The sequence below is a fragment of the Miscanthus floridulus genome, chromosome 7 (assembly GCF_019320115.1).
Source record: "Miscanthus floridulus cultivar M001 chromosome 7, ASM1932011v1, whole genome shotgun sequence".
NCBI lineage: Eukaryota > Viridiplantae > Streptophyta > Magnoliopsida > Poales > Poaceae > Miscanthus > Miscanthus floridulus.
In genome coordinates this window covers 109,296,047-109,313,758 of record NC_089586.1, presented here as the reverse complement: position 1 = coordinate 109,313,758, position 17,712 = coordinate 109,296,047, and the positions used below count along the sequence as shown (strand labels likewise).

Here is a 17,712-nt window from a genome sequence, read left to right as displayed (position 1 = left end):
TTCACGGAAATGATCAAGCATATGACGTTTCCACCATGCATAGTGTGTGCCATAAAAAATGTGTGTGTCACAAACAACTTCTAGCCCAAAGTTCGCCATCCTCTCAGGTCGGTGAAGATCACAAATGAGAGACCGGACTCTGATACCACTTGTAGGGTCAAGATGGCGGACTAGAGGAGGGTGAATAGTCTTTTCTAAAATTAATCGCGTCGGCTAACCGAAACAAGTGCGGAATTAAAACGATCGGTCTAGCCAAGACTACACCCCTCTATCTATATTCTCTAGCACCTTCCAAAGATACTAATCAAGCAACAAAGGTGTCGGGCTAGCTAGAGCTCACCTAACCAATTCTAGGAGCAATGTCACACAAACCTATGCCACTAGTACTTTAAGCAACAAGGGAGCTCCTACACATGCTAGTAAGCAAAAGCACAAAGCCAACTAAGCTCACTAGCAATGCTCAATAATAAGACAACCAATTACGAATTAGTGAGCACAAATACTTAGCTACACAAACTAAGCAAAGTGACTAACAAGGTTACATAAATCTAATTAGCCACGCAAGGGAGCTACTTCTATGCTACACAAGCAAGAAGGTAACTAGTAAGCTACACAAGCTAACTAGTTACAAGAGCAACTACACAAGCACAATGTATATGAAAGTAATTACAAGCTTGTGTAACGAGGATGCAAACCAACAGGAAGAATAAGGTTGACACGATGATTTTTCTTCCGAGGTTCACGTGTTTGCCAACACGCTACGTCCCCGTTGTGTCGACCGCTCACTTGGTGGTTTGGCGGCTAATTGGCATCACCCGCCAAGCCCACACGTCGGGCACAGCAAGAACCTACCCCAAAAGTGAGGGTAGCTCAATGACACGCTCAACTAGAGTTGCTCTTCGTGGCTCCCGCGGGGCGAGCACAATGCCCCTCACAAAGCTCTTCTCTGGAGCACCGCACAAGCTTCTTGCGGGCTTCGACGGAGACCACCACCAAGCCATCTAGGAGGTGGCAACCTCTAAGAGTAACAAGCACCACCGGCTTGCAACTCGATCACCTAGTGCCACTCGATGCAACCTCATGATGCAATCGCACTAGAATCGCTCTCTCACACAATCGAATGATCACTATCAAGTGTATGTGAGATGGCTGACTCCCAAGCACTACTACACAAGCCACCAAGGCTCTAGCGTGCTCAGCTACCGGCCCAAGGCTGACCATGGCTTCTATTTATAACCCCACAAACCAATAGAGCCGTTACCCCTTCACTGGGCAAAAGTCGGGACGACCGGACGCTCCGGTCCGATCGACCAGACGTTGGACCTCAGCGTCCGGTCGTGCGATGCACACCATGTGTCCCCTTCTTCAAACGTTGTTCACTCGATCTCAACGGTCATCTGTTGACCGGACACAATAGCTTGAACTGACCGGACGCAGCAACCCCAGCGTCCGGTCGTTTCTAGTAAGGTACCGGACATGACCGGACGTGTCCGGTTGATCATGATCGGACGCAGCACCAGCATCCGGTCACCTCCAGCAACACTGCTCTGCCTGCATCATCACACATCACCTTGACCGGACGCATACGACCAGCGTCCGGTCACTTCCAGCGCCAGCGTCCGGTCGATGACCGACGCCTGCACGCTGTCTGCCATCACTGACCGGATGCTGGAACCCAGTGTCCGGTCACTGCGTGACTAGAGTCTGGTCCACTCTGTGGGACCTCTCTTTTCTATATAGGGCGCTGGTGGCACCGTCGGACTGTCCGCACTCTACGGGCGGACACTCCGCCGATGGAGTTTCGAACCCTTCTCACCTCCGTTCCATCGCCGAGTTGATCCACATCAACTCCAACTTTATCTCCTTTATAAATGTGCCAACACCACCAAGTGTACACCACCATGTGTATATGTGTTAGCATTTTCACAATCATCTTCCAAAGGATTAGCCACTCAACTTGCCACGCCACTCAATCCTAGCGACGATGCAAAGTTAGATCACTCGAGTGGCACTAGATGACCGATATGCAAACAAGTTTGCCCCTCTTGATAGTACGACCATCTATCCTAAACCCGGTCACAAACTTCTCTACACACCTATGACCGGTGAAATGAAATGCCCTAGGTTATACCTTTGCCTTGTGCATTGCATTCCATCTCCTCCAATGTCGATGCAACACATGCACCAACGCGATCAACAATGATATGATCCACTTCATATCATCACATGATCATATTGGTTCATCGATCTTGACTTCACTTGCTTTTCACCGTTGCCTTCGTCCATCGGCGCCTAGTCTTGCTCAAGCTTCAGCGCCACGCGATCCATCGCTCCAAAGCCTCTGACTTATCCTTCACGCTTGCAACCGGTCCATCAAGCCAAGTCTTGTCTTGATCTTCTCCGCCTTTGATCACATGACTCAATGCCATGTCTCATGTGCAATGAGCTCCTTCATCTTCACATGTGTGAGCTTTGCAACATCTCCAAGCTATTTTCATCTTCATGACATATGTTGCTCACACACATGTACATGTGCACTAATTACCTATGTATCTCACATAAACACCATTAGTCTACCTAGGTTGTCACTCAATTACCAAAACCACACAAGGACCTTTCAGCCTGCTCAGCTTATAAGCGAGACTCAGAAACGCTCTCCCAAACAGGGCCTATGGCTATGATTCTGTTGAGATTCGTGCATTCTGAGGTGTGTCTTTGTTTCTGGGTCACTTCCCTACGTGACGGGCTTGTTTCCATGTACTAGGCCCATTTCAGTCCATCTTTCATTTTTTATTCCTTTGGTTGATTCAGACACTCGGCGGAGGAGATAGAGTGCGCTTTGTCCGGAGACGGAGGCGTAGGTGCCGACTCGAGCGCGGGCTCTGGCGTCGCCGGAGGTGGAGGCAGAGGCGGAGGCGGGTGCGGGGTGGAGGTGGAGGCGGAGGTAGGGGCAGGGGCGGGGGCAGGGGTGGGGGCGGGGGTGGACGTGGATGCGGACGCGGAGGTGCCGACGTGAGCTCCTGCTCTGGCGTCACCGTTGGTGAAGGATTGTGCTTCTCTCGTCGTCTCCATCGATTACTAAAGCTGAAGGTGCGTGCTGTCATCTGTATCCTAGGTGATTTTGGATTTCAATCATTTTGGTTCGTCAACATTTTGTGTTTGCGTGGACGCACGGGTCAAATGGTGTACCAACGGAAGGTGGATGAGTTTGATTTGGTGACCAGCTAGTTTTTGGGCATAAGGATTGGAGGAGTGTGTCTGCGCTGCTTGACACTACCTTAATGTAGTTGTAGCGCATGCTGTAGGAGAGTTTCATGGAGCAATACTCTGACTCCTGCCACTTGATTTTTTTTGTTTTTGTCGCCTGCAATAGCTTCAGATCCGAAGGCCTTGTTCAAACTAGTGGTAGGTTATATCCGGTAGTAGCTTCAGGAATCCATGCTGGAGACTAATAACGTGTGTTGAGCAGGCCAGCGAACTCCTTTTTTCTGTATTGCCTGTGTTTTAGATTCCAATATATGTTAGTTTAGAGTTTGAGGTTCAATGTGTCAGTAGTCCCTTCAATGTTCAGTGGTTCAGATTTTAGTATTTTAGTTTTTCAATTTTTAATCTAGAATATTTAATTTATTGTTCGGAAATGCTATACAACAACCGGGTGTTTTATCACCTGGTGGCACATGGATTTTTTTGGCCACAGAACCGCACGTCCACCGCGCCCGTGTCGCTGCAGCGCCTGCGCCCGCCCGTCCCCGCGCCGCCGCCGCCGCCGCCCCCGGCATCTTCCTCAAGTCCGGCGAGCTTCTTCCCCAACTCTGGCGCGCCACCAAATTTGTCTCTGTCCTTTCATAGAAAAAATGTTACTTGTGATTTGTGATTTGTTACTTGTGATTTGTGATTTGTGCCAAGGAGAAAGAGAAGAGAGGCGGAAGATGAACAATATCTATGGGGAAAAAATTTAGGTGTTACCGGGTGTTAAAACACCCGGGTGTTAGATAGACAAGCTCTTATTGTTTGCATGTTTTTTTGTTCAGATTTCAATTTAATTTTCAGTCTAGATTTCAGTATTCAATTTTCAGTACTGATCGGGGACCGATTTCTTGGTTTGGTGCACGCAGTTACGTCAACAACAAGTTCAGCATGTAGTAGAAGGCCACCATCGGCGCGGATTTCCTCACCAAGGAGGTCCAGATCGACGACTGCCTTTTCACATTGCAGGCCTGCATGATTTGTAAGCAAGCAACGGAGGTAGCGAATAGAAGGAGCAGCATCATGTTTTATATTTTGTCTTGTGTCCATGTTGCAGCAGCAGCACTGCAATGCACATCTAAAATCTCAAAAGTTAAAATACTGGGTTTATGCAGTATAAATGCAAATACATCCCGACCAAATGTTAGTCTAAATGACAATTGGATTTATACTGCCAGACTGATGCATTCAGGCATGTGCATTTGGGTTTATGCAGTCTGATGCCATCTCTGACAGTGATGCATTCAGAGATATTGAGAACCCCGAACTGTTAGATGCATACCTGCCAATTGAAAATCATATAGGTAGTTTATATGAATTATCTAGTTCTTATACTTGACAAATATATATTAGTATACCAGAACTATATTAGCAAGCATCACATACTTTGTGTTTTTCTTACTTTGGATAAGCGTGAGCTTGATTTACAATAGGGTCAGTTGGATTTGTTTGTTTTGTCTGTGGTTCAGTTTTAGTATTTCTTTTTTTCTTTAATTTTTTTTATTGTCAGTAGTAATTTTGTTTTTTGCAGTATCAATGTTCCTATTAGAGATCTAGTTGTTGGCAGTTTCAATTTTAGTATTTCTTTTTTTCTTCAGTTTCAGTCACGGAGCACTATTGTTTTTTTTTTGTAATGTAGTAATGTGATTCACGTAGCCCCATCTCGTGCCTCCGTCAGCTTGCTGTGAGCGTGAGCTACTGCTAGCATCCGTTCTGTAAGGCGTGGTAGGGTGGCGGCCGCTTTTTGCACCTCGTGTAGCGGTGTAGGCCCATGTCTCTAGGGCTGTTCGGCCGTTGGCGAGCAGGAAGACACGCCGTCGCTGCAACCCCGTGCCGTAGTCTGCAGTCTGTAGAGGCCAGCGTGCGTGCGTGCGTCCTTCTCAGTAGAGCACACATGAGCGCGATAGGAGTACTTGTTAAGGTCCTGCTCGTCATCTACACGTCTTCTTTGGTTTTAGTTTTTATGTTTTTCGAGTGTCAATTTTTCAGTTTTATGTTGTTTTATTGTTTCAAGTTTCAAAGTTTGATATTTAGTCTTCAGCTTTGTTTCCTTTGAAGTTTTTGTCGCCACTATTCTACTTTGTATATTAGTCTACAGTAATTTCCTTTGCTGTCCAATCCTTCTTCCTACTGGCCATGACACACCAGCAACAATTTACAATTGAAAATGTGGATTAAATTTTCTTATATGGAAAATGTCATCGTCCAGTAGTTCCAGCAACTAGTTGACAAATTTGACTTGAAATCTCTACTCGTTCGTTTCTTTTTTAGTAGCTTCAGCAAGCTATTTTCTTTGTTTTCTAATCTTTGCTCGTGCTTGCTGCTAGGAGAGACCCAGTAGCTTGCTTGGTGTGATCAGTTTTCGGACTGTAGATAGCTGTTGCTCAGTCATTTCTCAGTTTTGGCTATTTTTTCGTTTAGCAGTTGTGCTTGATTCAGTATTCCCGAAAGCTTTGTGGCTTCCGTGTTGTTTTTACAATTTCCTAATTGTTCCTAGGGTCGACAATTCACTAGTTGAGGTGTGTGACCTTGAGAATTAGAAGAACCACGAACTGTTAGATGCATACCTGCATCTATCTCTGTTTTTCAAATGAATGTGTCATGTCATTTGCGGTATCAAGAGGAAGGTAGTCCATAGCAGTTTTAGAGAAAAAAAACATAAGGAAAAATAGTAGTCAAAACAAAGATGTCAATATGCTGCTACAGATGTACTTCTTTTAATGCATTGATGATATCTAATTTCTATTGGTGCAACACCAAGACAAAAAGAATATGTTAACTCTCTAAGGTCATGCTAAGTGGTTCAGTTTTAGAAGTTGTTGTTTTGTTCAGTTTCATTTTTTTTATTGTCAGTGTTTCAGTATTTTTTTTAGTATAAATGTTCCTATTAGTTTCAGTTCATTGAGTGATGGTTAATCCATTAGATTGATATGTTTTTGTGCATCACAATTAGGTTGTACTCGTATTTGGTGTCCCACATGGTTGGTTCCTGAAGCTAATATTGTAATTTTCTGAAATATTTTTGTTGCGGCTTAAGAAGGTTGATTATTAGCTGCTGGGTAGGCATTTGGACCTGTTCATTACTACTAAGGTGATAATTAGATGGTTTGTATTTTAAGCATTTCTGGGAGTCTAATTTTGGTCCAACCATTTATCTGAATACTTGTTTAACTGATTGTTATGGCAATGACATTGTTTATTGTTTTAGTTTAATTTCTGAGTATGTTTTTCTTGTCCATCTATGAATCAGTATTGATTTTTGCTTGGTAACATGTCTGGACCAAAGGACTATCTATGCTCCCCTCCTAAGTCCTAAGATTTAGAATTGCTACATCCTTTTTCTGTTTTTTCTCCGTTCAGCGGCATAGTTTCAGTGCAGTGCCCTATCTGCTGTTCGTTAGTAGCAGTTAAGCCACAGAGTACTTCTCTTTTGTTTGTTTCTTGGTTGTTCAGACAACAAGTTTTCAGCAGCTGCTTTTCGTCTTTCAGTTAAGCTGTGCAGCGGTAGTATTTGTTTTTGCAGTCAAATCCTTGAGCTGGTTGCAGCAGCAGGCTGCTAGTTTTTTTTCTCTTGCCGTGACTAAGTGCAGCTCTTGGTCTGAATCTCTGCCTAGCAGTCTGTCTGTGTTCCGTACTGCATTTTGGTTCAGTTTTCAAAAACTCTGTTCAGTCACTCGATGGAAGCAAATATTCAGAGTACTGCGGTGCAGTTCGGATAATCATTAGCTAATCAACGAAGAATTAGCTTATTCCTTTTTGCATGATCAAGTGTTGTTGAATCTGCTCCTTGCCGCTGAATTTTGGTGAGCTGCCATTTTGGAGGACGCAAGCTGTATTGGTTATTTGTTCATTAACTCCATGCCGAAATATATCCTGAGTTCCTGACACATCTTGTATAGGTTGAGGTGTTGGGTTATAAGTTAGTTTTCTTTACTACTAGGATTAATTTCTTAGTCCAAATTGAGAAACCTCATACCAGTTTTGGACACTCCACCGGTTATGAACAATAATTCTTGTTATAGAACTGACTCTGTATCCTAGCCAGGTTGTGTTTTCTATCATTTGTTTTATTTTCATCTTTGTTCCTTTTAGAATGCAAGTTTCTGTTGATCTTTGTATTTAATAATTTCTCTTGTATACAGAACCTATTAACCCTATGAACAAGAGGATAAGCCTGAACGAGCAATTTCTCACATGTGTCGACCAGCAAGTATATTGTTTCAAATTAATGACCCAGCCAATGTAGTGATTTTTTTTTTATGTTGATGAAATACAGAAGAAAGATTTCACATCTGTCTGATTTATTAACCGGTGTGGTCTACTGATTTGTTGAGATCTAGTTGTTGGCAGTTTTAGTTTTTCAATCACTTTTTTATTATCCTTTGCTTAATAAAATCTGGTTGTTTTATTCCTTAGTATCTTCTAGTTTTTAAATCAGTTTGGGTTGTGACGTGTCAGTTTTTGATTGGTTGAAAATCTGGTTGACAGAATGAAACAAAAACAACCGAATGCTGTCACTCTTTTTATAGTACCTATTACATAAGATGTTTGACACTAATTTAGAGTATTAAATATAGACTAATTACAAAACTAAATACACAGATTGAGACTAATTTACGAGACGAATCTGTTAAGCATAATTAGTCTATGATTTGACAATATGGTGCTATAGTAAACATATGCTAATGACAGATTAAATAGGTTTAATAAATTCGTCTCGTGGATTACTGACAACTTCTCTAATTTGTTTTATTATTACTATCCGAACCCTCGATGGAACACCCCATGTGACCCGATGTGACACCTCTTAAACTTTAGTCTCTGTATGAAACACTCCCTCACTCCTGCCGGGCACGGCCGGTTGGCCTGGTTGCGGCCAGCTTGGCTTCCATGGTGCAACCCCCTTGTTTGATTCTCATGTTCCTGTTGAGCCTAGCTGAGGTGTGGTCGTGTTTGATTGTGTGTACAAATAGATAGGATCACCTTGCATCTAGAATACGGTGGAGTTACCCCGTCTTTCTCTGGGCGCCGGCTGGACCACCTGGACGGAGGCGAGGAACACGAGCAGGACCAGCACCACTGTGACGAGCTTTGAGTCAGCAACGGCGGAGGCAAGTTTGTCGGCCGTAGAGGTGGAGGGAGTAAGGGCTTTGTCTTGAGTTGCGCGCGACGGAGGGCGGAGCGTGCGGTGGAGCTGGGCAACGTCTTCCTCTCGTGCGGCTGGGCTGCTCGTCGCTTGCCACTCGCCAACGCGCGCGCGCTCGCCAACACACGGTTGCCTTGCGGTGAAGGCACCATGCGCATGCGCCGAACACTACTACACAGAAACTTTTATGCGGCGTTTCCAAATGGGGCTCCAAGGCGGACGGCTTGGTTGTCCGCCTCGGTTATTCGAGCCAGGGCAGCCGGCCAGCAACCGCCTCGGTTAATACTTAACGGAGGCGGAAAATATAACGAAACCGCCCCGGTTAATGCATATTAATCAAGGCGGTCGCCCTAAAGCAACCGCACCCACCCTTCTTCCCCATGGCTCCTTCATTTTTTCATGGCCATTTTCTAGTGGGGGGAGGTTTTGCCGTTGGATTTGTTAAAGGGGGGCACCGCAAGAGTTTGATTCTCGCTCTCAAACCCTCAATCTTCTCTATTTTTCATGATTTGGTTGCTTTTTCTCTAGATCTAGATCCATATGGAGAAGAGAGAAATCAGATCTAGAGCTACCCGGCTATATTTTTTTCCGTAATGGTCTGCTTATATGCGCCATTTTCACTGTGTTTGTGTGTGTAAGGTTCGCGATCATGGGCAGGGAATGGATGTACAAGACATCGAGGCTGAATACTTCTTTACCTAGGTCATGTGACAAGGTTTATTGCCGCTGCGAAAAGGCATCGTTTGAGGCTGAAGCGGGAATACACCATTTGTCCGTGTAATAGCAAAGGTCGACCAAAACTTTAATCAAATAGTAGCGGACATACGTAAGTTTGTCACAGAGAGCGCACATGAAGGGTGACCGTTCTTCAACGAGGAAAGCGAGTTAGCGCAGGATTCGAAGTTCGAGAGGATCAGAAACTGGAGCACCAAGTTACAAATCAAGAATTACACTTTGCGGGACCTCTTTTCCGGGAAAAGTTGATAGCGAGTGATCTTAGTTTCACATGTAAACATATGACATCATGCATGTGTAATAACTTTAAATGATGTTGGTTGATGATGGACGAAACCCATGAATGTGTTATATGTATGAATGACCTTAGTAGCTCATGTATGAACGATGTGTTTGTGAGACAATGATGAAGTCATCTCTATTTTCTGCTTTATCTGTTTTTATTACCGAAATTCAAATTCAAATTTGAAAAATCATTTTTTAATTTGGAAATCACTAACGGAGGCGGGCAATTAATAACAGCCGCCTCCGTTAATGGTTTACCTGAGGCGGGCGTCGCGAGCGTCTTTAGTCAACCGCCTCGGTTAAAATCTTAACCGAGGTAGGCTGGTTAAGCCAACCGACGGTTGTTTAAAGCCGTCTGCTTTGGTTAATCGATTAACCCGCCTCGGTTAAGCCCTTTTGTCCGTCTCGGTTAATTTTTGTGCAGCTGTGGGAGGCACCACGGCACGCGTCCGGCTCGGTGCGGCGGCAGCGGGTCCCCGCGCGCGCGTCCGCCTAGGCCTTTGTGGCTGGCGCATCGCTGCGACCTCCACCTGCGGGGCATCCTCGCGCACCTCCCGGATCCGCCTCTTCCTCTTCCCCGCTGAGCCCGAGTCCTCGTCCTCAGTGCGGCGGCGGCGGTACCATGCCCGCGCAGGGCCGTCTCGGCTCGGCGGCAGCGGCAAGAGCGGAAGCGGCGGCACCTAGCGCGTGCGTCCACCTAGGCCTTGGCGGCTGGCGCTACCTCGCCTCCTGCCTCCCGCGGCGGCGGCGGCGGCATCAGCATCAGCTATGAGCGATGGCTTGCGTCGTGCGGACGGAGAACCGGCATGTGCGGCTGAAGGAGGTGAAGACTCGACTACAGCTCGAGCGGTGACTCCAGCGTCCGCGTGAGAGCTTTAGGCCTCGTTCGTTTGCTCAGGATCCAATCCTGGAGCTAATTTGTTCCACCCCAGGAATGAGTGGATTCCTGCCTATCACTCCTTCCCTGACTGTAACCATTCCTGCCTGTAACCGTTCCCTGCCTTCTGTTCGGTTAGACTGTGCCGTCGCTAACAGTCCAGGAATAGGAACATGACTGATCTCTCTAGGCCACGTTCGTTTGCTTATGGTACTGAACAAGTGTTGGAGTACTACAAATACATCTCATGAAATACATTGCAGCAAAAACAGGCTCTCATACATTGCAGCAAAATAAAATAGATAAAATCTCCCATGTTTTGGAGTTCTTTTATCTGCAAGTCTATCATCATGCTCTCATACACGTAGAGACAATGTGCAGCAACAATAGCAGAGTACCACAGATAATGTGCAGCCATATATAAAGGACATGCTAGCTACTGCCAAAAGTGACAAAAAGGTGCACCAAAAGGCTACCATGATCCACTCATGGAATTACAATCTTCATAATTTAAACCAGTAGATAACTCATCTAAGCCTACTCAAGCGTTCAGGCACTTTGTCCAATCCAATGTTTCTTGATCATTGTCTCCTCCCTAAAAATGACAGCAAGCTTTCTTTTACAAATAATTGAACGAAAACGACTCACGATGTAGTCAATCAAAGCATAATTGAATCAATATGTCAGTTTAAAAGCTTTGATTAGTTATGAAACTAGTCAGCGCCTTCATAGGCTCTATCCTATCTCTTGCAAAAAAAACATGTTGAGTGGGCCTCTATCAGTGCTGCTGCCATTACAGAAGCAATTAATGAAACATGCTTTGAAGGTACAGTACGTCCTTCACTTTGATGGTATCTGTTGTTCTGGTATTTCTGCCTACTAGAAAGACTACAGCTAGATGTCAAGAGAAGGATTTCACCAAATACAAGAACTAGGATGCTATTGAAAGTTTGACATCCTTTTAAACTTGCAGGTATCCTTCGGCAACTTATAAAAAATCCTTTGGCAAAAAAAAGAGAAAAAGAAAATTGTACAAGCAATATTATCAATCTACTGAATGGTCTGCATAGTCACTAACTCACTATCTTCAAAAGGAAAATGTATAGCTCCAGTTACAAGACTGAAACAGATTCATTTCAGGAAAGTAAGACAGGAACCATGATAGCCATAAATCAAGCAACAAAGTAGATAGCAAGATTGATAAGTAAGCAAGCAGCTCCTAAACAAATAGTGCAGTGAAAATTGAGCCCCTACTTGACTGTCATGGAGTGTGCGGTTCAGTAACACAATAAAAAGTTGAGCCCCTAAACTAATAGAAGGAAAAAATCAAGTTTTTAGCAATTAAGTAGACTGACCTGTTAGACCATCGCATTTTTGAGCCAAACCAAAGTTGCTTCTCGATCTAGTTCACAACCACTTAGGAAGGCCTCTCTATTTTCTTTGCTCTTGATGAACACTGCAAATGCCTTTGCCTTTTCTTCCTTTGTCACTTCCATTGTTCTCAAAACGGATATACACCTTTTGATAGAGAAGTCATTACCTTGAGCAACCTCCTTTTCTTTGGCTAGATCTACAGACTCATCTTGTACTTGCTTAGTCCTCATATCTAGGTATCTCCCCATCATTTCTTCAATCCTTTCACCCTTCTTAGGTCTCTTTTCTTCCTTTTCATGTTTTTTGCTTGATGTAGTAGTAGTAGTTTTTCGCTGCCTGCTTCTTTCAATAGCTACGACCTCATTTTCTTCATCTCGTGACAGAGAACCTCGTTGTTCATTTCTTTTAACAGCTACAACCTCACTTGCTTCCTCTTGTATCTCAGTGATTGAATCATCTTCATCTAGTACTTCATGAACCTCAATGTTGTCCAAGTCATCTACATCATGAATTTGTCGAAGTGGTGCTTCCTCTTGTGGTGGCTCAAGAGAAGTCAGATTGTAAGTACCTTCAACCAAATGACATACATGATAACAAGGAAATAGCTATAGAAAGTGGTCTTTCCTCATGAAATTCAAGTATAAAGAGAACCAATATAGTTATGACAACTAGGAGTTAATTGGGGGGGGGGGAAATATCGTGCAGAGCAACTAGTAGTGCAAAACTGAAGAAAACTCATCACAATACAGATGAGAAGAACATGGATGTAGAGTTGTTGTTCTAACATCTATAAATTGTGACAAGTAGAAGCATATAACCTAACTCTATAAAACTAGCATATTGTTGCTTAGTCATCAGCACTAGTAGAAAAGCATTAATGTAACTAGCATATTGTTGCTTAGTCATCAGCACTATAAAAAATACTTGATCAAAGACTACTAGACAAGTCAAGTGAATCATAGGATAATATAGAGCAGCAAGATAGAAACAAACAAATACTAAAGTGAGAAGCTAAAAGAATATATTGATTGGCACTGTTTGCAACTATAGAAAGTGAACCTACCATCATAAAGCTCTCCCAAAGCATCAAATAGTGGAAATCTTGCCTTACTGTTGCGGAACTTCCTAATTTTAGGGAATGTCTGCACATTCAAAAAGAACCATTGATCAAATATGAGGTTATCACTATGAGGATATCCATAGAATTACTTCAAGAAATCAACTTACAATTTCAAGGTTATCCCACATAGATGGTGATCCTTCAACCATATGCCTATCTTCATTCCAGGTGGCCCCACTCTGCCTCCTTGCCTCTTTGAGCATCCTATAGTCTTTCTTTAGCTGTCCTTCTTTGTCTTGAATCTGACTCTTTGTGTAGTTGACATACTTGTTCCTCAGATGGAACTCCTTCACCATTTTATTCCACCCTTCAGGGGTCCATCCGTTGTCACCTCTGTAGCCACTATCTTTATACTCATGGAGAATGTCTACTAGGGACTTCTCAAGGGCCGGATTCCAGTCCACTCTTTGCTTTACTACTACGTAAACCATGGTCAGACATCAGGTTACCAAAAATCAGCAAATATAAATAACAGTAAAGAAATACTAGTTTACAGGTTACAGGTTTACTAAAACTACTATAATAGCACATGGTGCAATAAACTGTATAGAAGAGAATTACTTCAAGAAAGTTCTTTTTAGTAGCAAACAACTGCAAAGAAATAACAACAATAATAGCAGAGAAATAACAGCAATAATAGCAGAGAATTAAACACCATACCTCTCGGAGAACCTCCAGTCTTCTTTGCCTTACTGCATTTAGGAGAAGCCTTCTTTTTAATACCACTTGTTGTACCCAAGAACCGGTGCAACTTTGGTGACGCCCTTGCAATCATATTGAGCTTCGGGGAGCCTTTTCCAACCATCGCTGTCAAATATGACACAAGCCTATTCACTTATTACAAGCTTATTCAATTATTACAAGCCAAGTTTATTACAGGCTTATTCATGACAAAAGCTTATTACAACCTATTCAAAGACTAATTTAAAGACTAAAAAGAAGTCTCTGCTTAATTACAATCCATGCTTATTACAAGCTTATTAACTTATTACAGCCTATTCAAATATTAATTTAAATGTTGCTGGTACTGAACCCACATTTCTTGGGCGATGGTGTCTCTTAAAGCGTTGCCTTGTACTGAACCCACATTTAGGTCATTCATTTGATCACCACTTGGTACAACAACAAAGTTTCTTGGAGGGATATTATCCAGCTGATGATGTAACCATTCCTCATCTCCATGAAGTAATCGGATCAGATTATGGAAGATGGAAGCAGCTATTGGTATCTTTACTTGATTTTCCAACATGTGGAATGTGGCAACTTTCAGAATGGGGAAGCGCTTCTTAAGCACCCCCAAAGCCCTTTCCACATGGTTTCTCAGTAGTGCGTGGCGGTGGTTAAAGAGCTCCTTTGGGTTCTGCGGCCTTCGATGTCCAGCCCTAAATTCTTTCAAATGGTATCGAACTCCCCGATATGGAGCAAGAAAAGATGGAGTATTTGCATACCCTCCATCAACTAGATAGAATTTGCCTGGAGGTACTTGGAAGCCCTTGCTCATAGCTGATCGTAGCACTCTAGAATCTGTAGCCGATCCCTCCCATCCACTAGAAACAAAAGTGAAGTTGAGATCGAAATCACATGCCACCATCACATTAATGCTTAGTGTGCCCTTCCTATTTCTAAAAGGAGAAGCTTTCTCAGAGGCTATGGAAATAGGAATATGAGTTCCATCAATGGCACCAAGACAATTCTTGAAAAATGGATAGAATCTAGGATTGTCTTGGATTTTTATGCACTTGATTAGGATCAGGAGCTTGAAGGTAACAGCGAGAGAGTGCGGGAATGACCACCTTGAAGAAGTGGTTGATGTGATGATGGAAGGTGTCATTGCTATGCCCAAAGAACACTTGGAGATCCTCATACGAGGCGTTGTGACTTAACATGTATAGGAAGAAACCCAACTTCTCCTCCACAGTTATCCTAGTATCAACAACAAGCCTTTTGCTTCTAAGATAATTTGCCAATTCTCTAAAGATGTGTGGTTCCATCCTAAATGCAACTTGACAGTTCTTGACATGTCCCTCGAGGAGTCTTCGAAGTTTAACCTCGCCTGTTTCTTTCGAAGTATGACGTTTCTTCTTTTCCCCTCCTCTAGCAGAACTCATAAGATATAAGGCGGGGAAAATAAATAGCATCATGTCATCGTCTTCTTCCTCCCTCCTCTTTCTAATACGATCTCGTAGTGAGAGACGCATTGCAGGACTGAAGCATACAATTTTATAGTCATATAGAAGCTAAATATTATTAACCATGTCATATAGAAGTTATATTATTGACCATGTCATATAGAAGCTGTAATAAAGATTATAGTCGTCTTATAGAAGCATATATAAACTTATAGTCATATAGAAGCTTTTGGAGTACCTTTTGGAGCTGGCACCGGATCCCAAGAAGGCGGAGGTTCACCTTCCCCAACTCTAAATGGTGCTGGAGAGATCTACAAGTAACAAGAAACCATTTGGCAAATCAAGACATCATCTAGATAATAATACAAGTAATAAAGTGAGCTAATAGGCTAGGTATGTCAACTTCAGTCTTCACTACAAACTAAAACAAAGGGACATTCCTTAATTCTGGAGGACGATATTAGCAGAAATCCTCTTTTTATAGTACAAACGAACTAGGCTAAGCTTGGTGGTCTCTCGCTGCCTCGCTATTGGAAGTAGACTTAACGATGGACTGAATGCCCAAACGAGAAAAGTATATGGCGCAACGAAAGAACTACACTTGCTCGGCTTGTGTCAACTTGCTTACTGCAATCTAAAATTACTCTAATCTGAATATACAGCAGGACATCTCTTACTTGCCATGGACACTGATGACCTACGTTTACATACAGATCTCCTATTATTGCTTGCCATGGACACTGAATATACAGATCTCTTGCTTGGCTTGTGTCAACTTGGCCTAAGTTTATATATATGGTTCGTAGAAAAATGCTAACACAATTACCACATGTCTAATGCAGTATGTTTTGAACCAGAGGAGCAGCACTAATGTAGAGCTTCAGAAAACTAAAGGTATAGAAACAATGACAAGCTGTGGACCCTACTGAACCCAACGAATGAACTGCAAGGCTAAAGAGGTCCTACCTTTCTTCTTAAAAACAAAGGATAATAACAACTCACAAGCCTTTAAAACAAAGAAGAAGCTCAATTTAGTCTGCAAGAAACTAAGGAAGCAGCCAACACATAAACTGGAAATTTAGTCTGCAAGACACAGAACACAACCTGCAGACCTGAACCTGATTCTTACCCACCAAACAAAAAGCCGAATAAAAAAGCTCAAACAAAGGATCATCTGGTTGGGCCATGCATTAAATGATGGATGAGAGTTTATTCCCTGAAATCATAATCTTTTTTTTAGAATAGAAGGGTCACTCAGTTCCTGAGAAGGTGATATAATGTCAGTCCAAATTTGCAGACTAAAAATATAAGCTTTCCCTCAGCTAGAGTTTACTTAATACTGAGACACAAATAGTAAGTGCAAGTAGAGGTAATCCTCAGCAAGTGGAGAATTCCTAGTCATTGTGAGTTGTGACCAAATTCATTAAACATAAAAACATTCAACAGAAGGGCAAGGAACATTCCATTGTTTCATATTTGAGGTACCAGGAACTAGAGTATGGAACGTTACCAGTAGTAACAGAAGGACAACCGAAGTAGTTGCATTTTTAATACTAAAAAAGAAGATAATGCATTAGTATTTCGTTTCGACAGGGAGACACTGTCTAGGCAAGCAGATGGTCAAACCAAGAGATGATGCAAAGTGTTGTTTCCAGAAGACACTACTGCATGTGTTTATGCCTGAATATAATCCTGTTGATGCACTGCACCAGCAAAACCACCTTAGAACATGGCTGTCAACCGGTAAAGCTAGCTAGATGGATCACTCCAGTACGAGTAGTGCACAATCAATCCACCCCCATAACTCAAGAAATCAAATTTAGACCCTTCAATGTGTCCTTCAAATGCCAATCAAGCTAGAGATTTACATCTAATAATATAAAATTTTTAGTATGGAGCTGATTTAAATATTAAAGAATGCAAGATCACATGGGGTGTCCTTCAATGTGTCCTTCGACAGAAATATTTTTGCTTCCACTAACAGAACCGAAAGGCCCCACAATAAGTAAATGTGAATATTTCAATATAATGAAAATTAGCACATGGCAGTACTGATTTTTAATAATACAGACTGGACTTGCATAGCACGGTTAGCACCATACACATTGCTACCTTTGACTACGAGAAATCAAACAACCATGATTTTTTCCCATTTTTTAGCCATCTAGCCAAAATCAATTTTCCATTCTCTTAACATCTAAACGATGGAAGCAACTGACCAAAATGCTCCCAACTAAGCACTAAACAAGCAAGCAGCAAGCATATACCTCTATCAATTATTCCTTCTCCACTCACTTCTACGTGAGCACAGCAAGCTAGCACCTCCCTACACCCCTCTGCACCTGGGCAAATTTCTCTCTTTCTCTGTGCTACTTATTCATCACGAGCAGATCAACATTAGGCCAGAAGTAGCAGCTCACACTTCTCCCTCTGCTCTCTATTTTCCCCAAAATAAGATGAGGCATACAAGCTACAGCGGTCCAGAAGCTAGCAGCTACAGCACTACGAGCTCAGATCAGGTCAACCGACCCATGATTCCATCCCTCCCCCCAGCCGCTCCGCTCCCCACACAAATTAAAGCCCCACCTCCGAGCATCCTCACCGGCCGGTAGGAGAATTTTTTTCCTTTTCCAAGAACCCTAGAGAACCCTAGAGGAGGGAGAGAGGACGAGGACGAAGGGGAGAGCGAGGGAATCACCGGCGAGAAGGACGAGGAAGGGGGAGGACGTAGGGTTGCCGTCGCCTCACGCCGCCCCGCCGTCGCCTCTGCTGCGTCGTCGCGTGCTCGCGTCGTGGAGAG

The 17,712-nt window shown here is 43.2% G+C and overlaps 1 protein-coding gene and 1 pseudogene across 1 annotated transcript; both read right to left on the bottom strand.

Annotated features, from left to right (window-relative positions):
* Positions 1-3,663: 3,663 nt before the first annotated feature.
* On the bottom strand, positions 3,664-13,588 carry LOC136466038 (uncharacterized). Its single transcript, XM_066464543.1, has 6 exons — positions 13,444-13,588; positions 12,891-13,201; positions 12,727-12,805; positions 11,830-12,246; positions 4,120-4,217; positions 3,664-3,840 (listed from the first exon to the last, which is right to left on the bottom strand). Exons 1-6 carry the CDS (start codon positions 13,586-13,588, stop codon positions 3,664-3,666), a joined length of 1,227 nt encoding a protein of 408 aa, XP_066320640.1.
* Positions 13,589-13,789: 201 nt separating this feature from the next.
* On the bottom strand, positions 13,790-14,987 carry LOC136464216 (protein ANTAGONIST OF LIKE HETEROCHROMATIN PROTEIN 1-like; annotated as a pseudogene).
* Between the last annotated feature and the right edge of the window lie 2,725 nt (positions 14,988-17,712).

Excerpts from the sequence above, each read along its gene's own strand:
- LOC136466038 (XM_066464543.1), bottom strand. The coding sequence starts at position 13,588 with ATGGTTGGAAAAGGCTCCCCGAAGCTCAATATGATTGCAAGGGCGTCA. Across the intron at positions 13,202-13,443 it reads GACTGGAGGTTCTCCGAGAG|TAGTAAAGCAAAGAGTGGAC; the intron begins GTATGGTGTTTA and ends TGGTTTACGTAG. Across the intron at positions 3,841-4,119 it reads ATGCTGAACTTGTTGTTGAC|GACAGAGACAAATTTGGTGG; the intron begins GTAACTGCGTGC and ends TTTCTATGAAAG.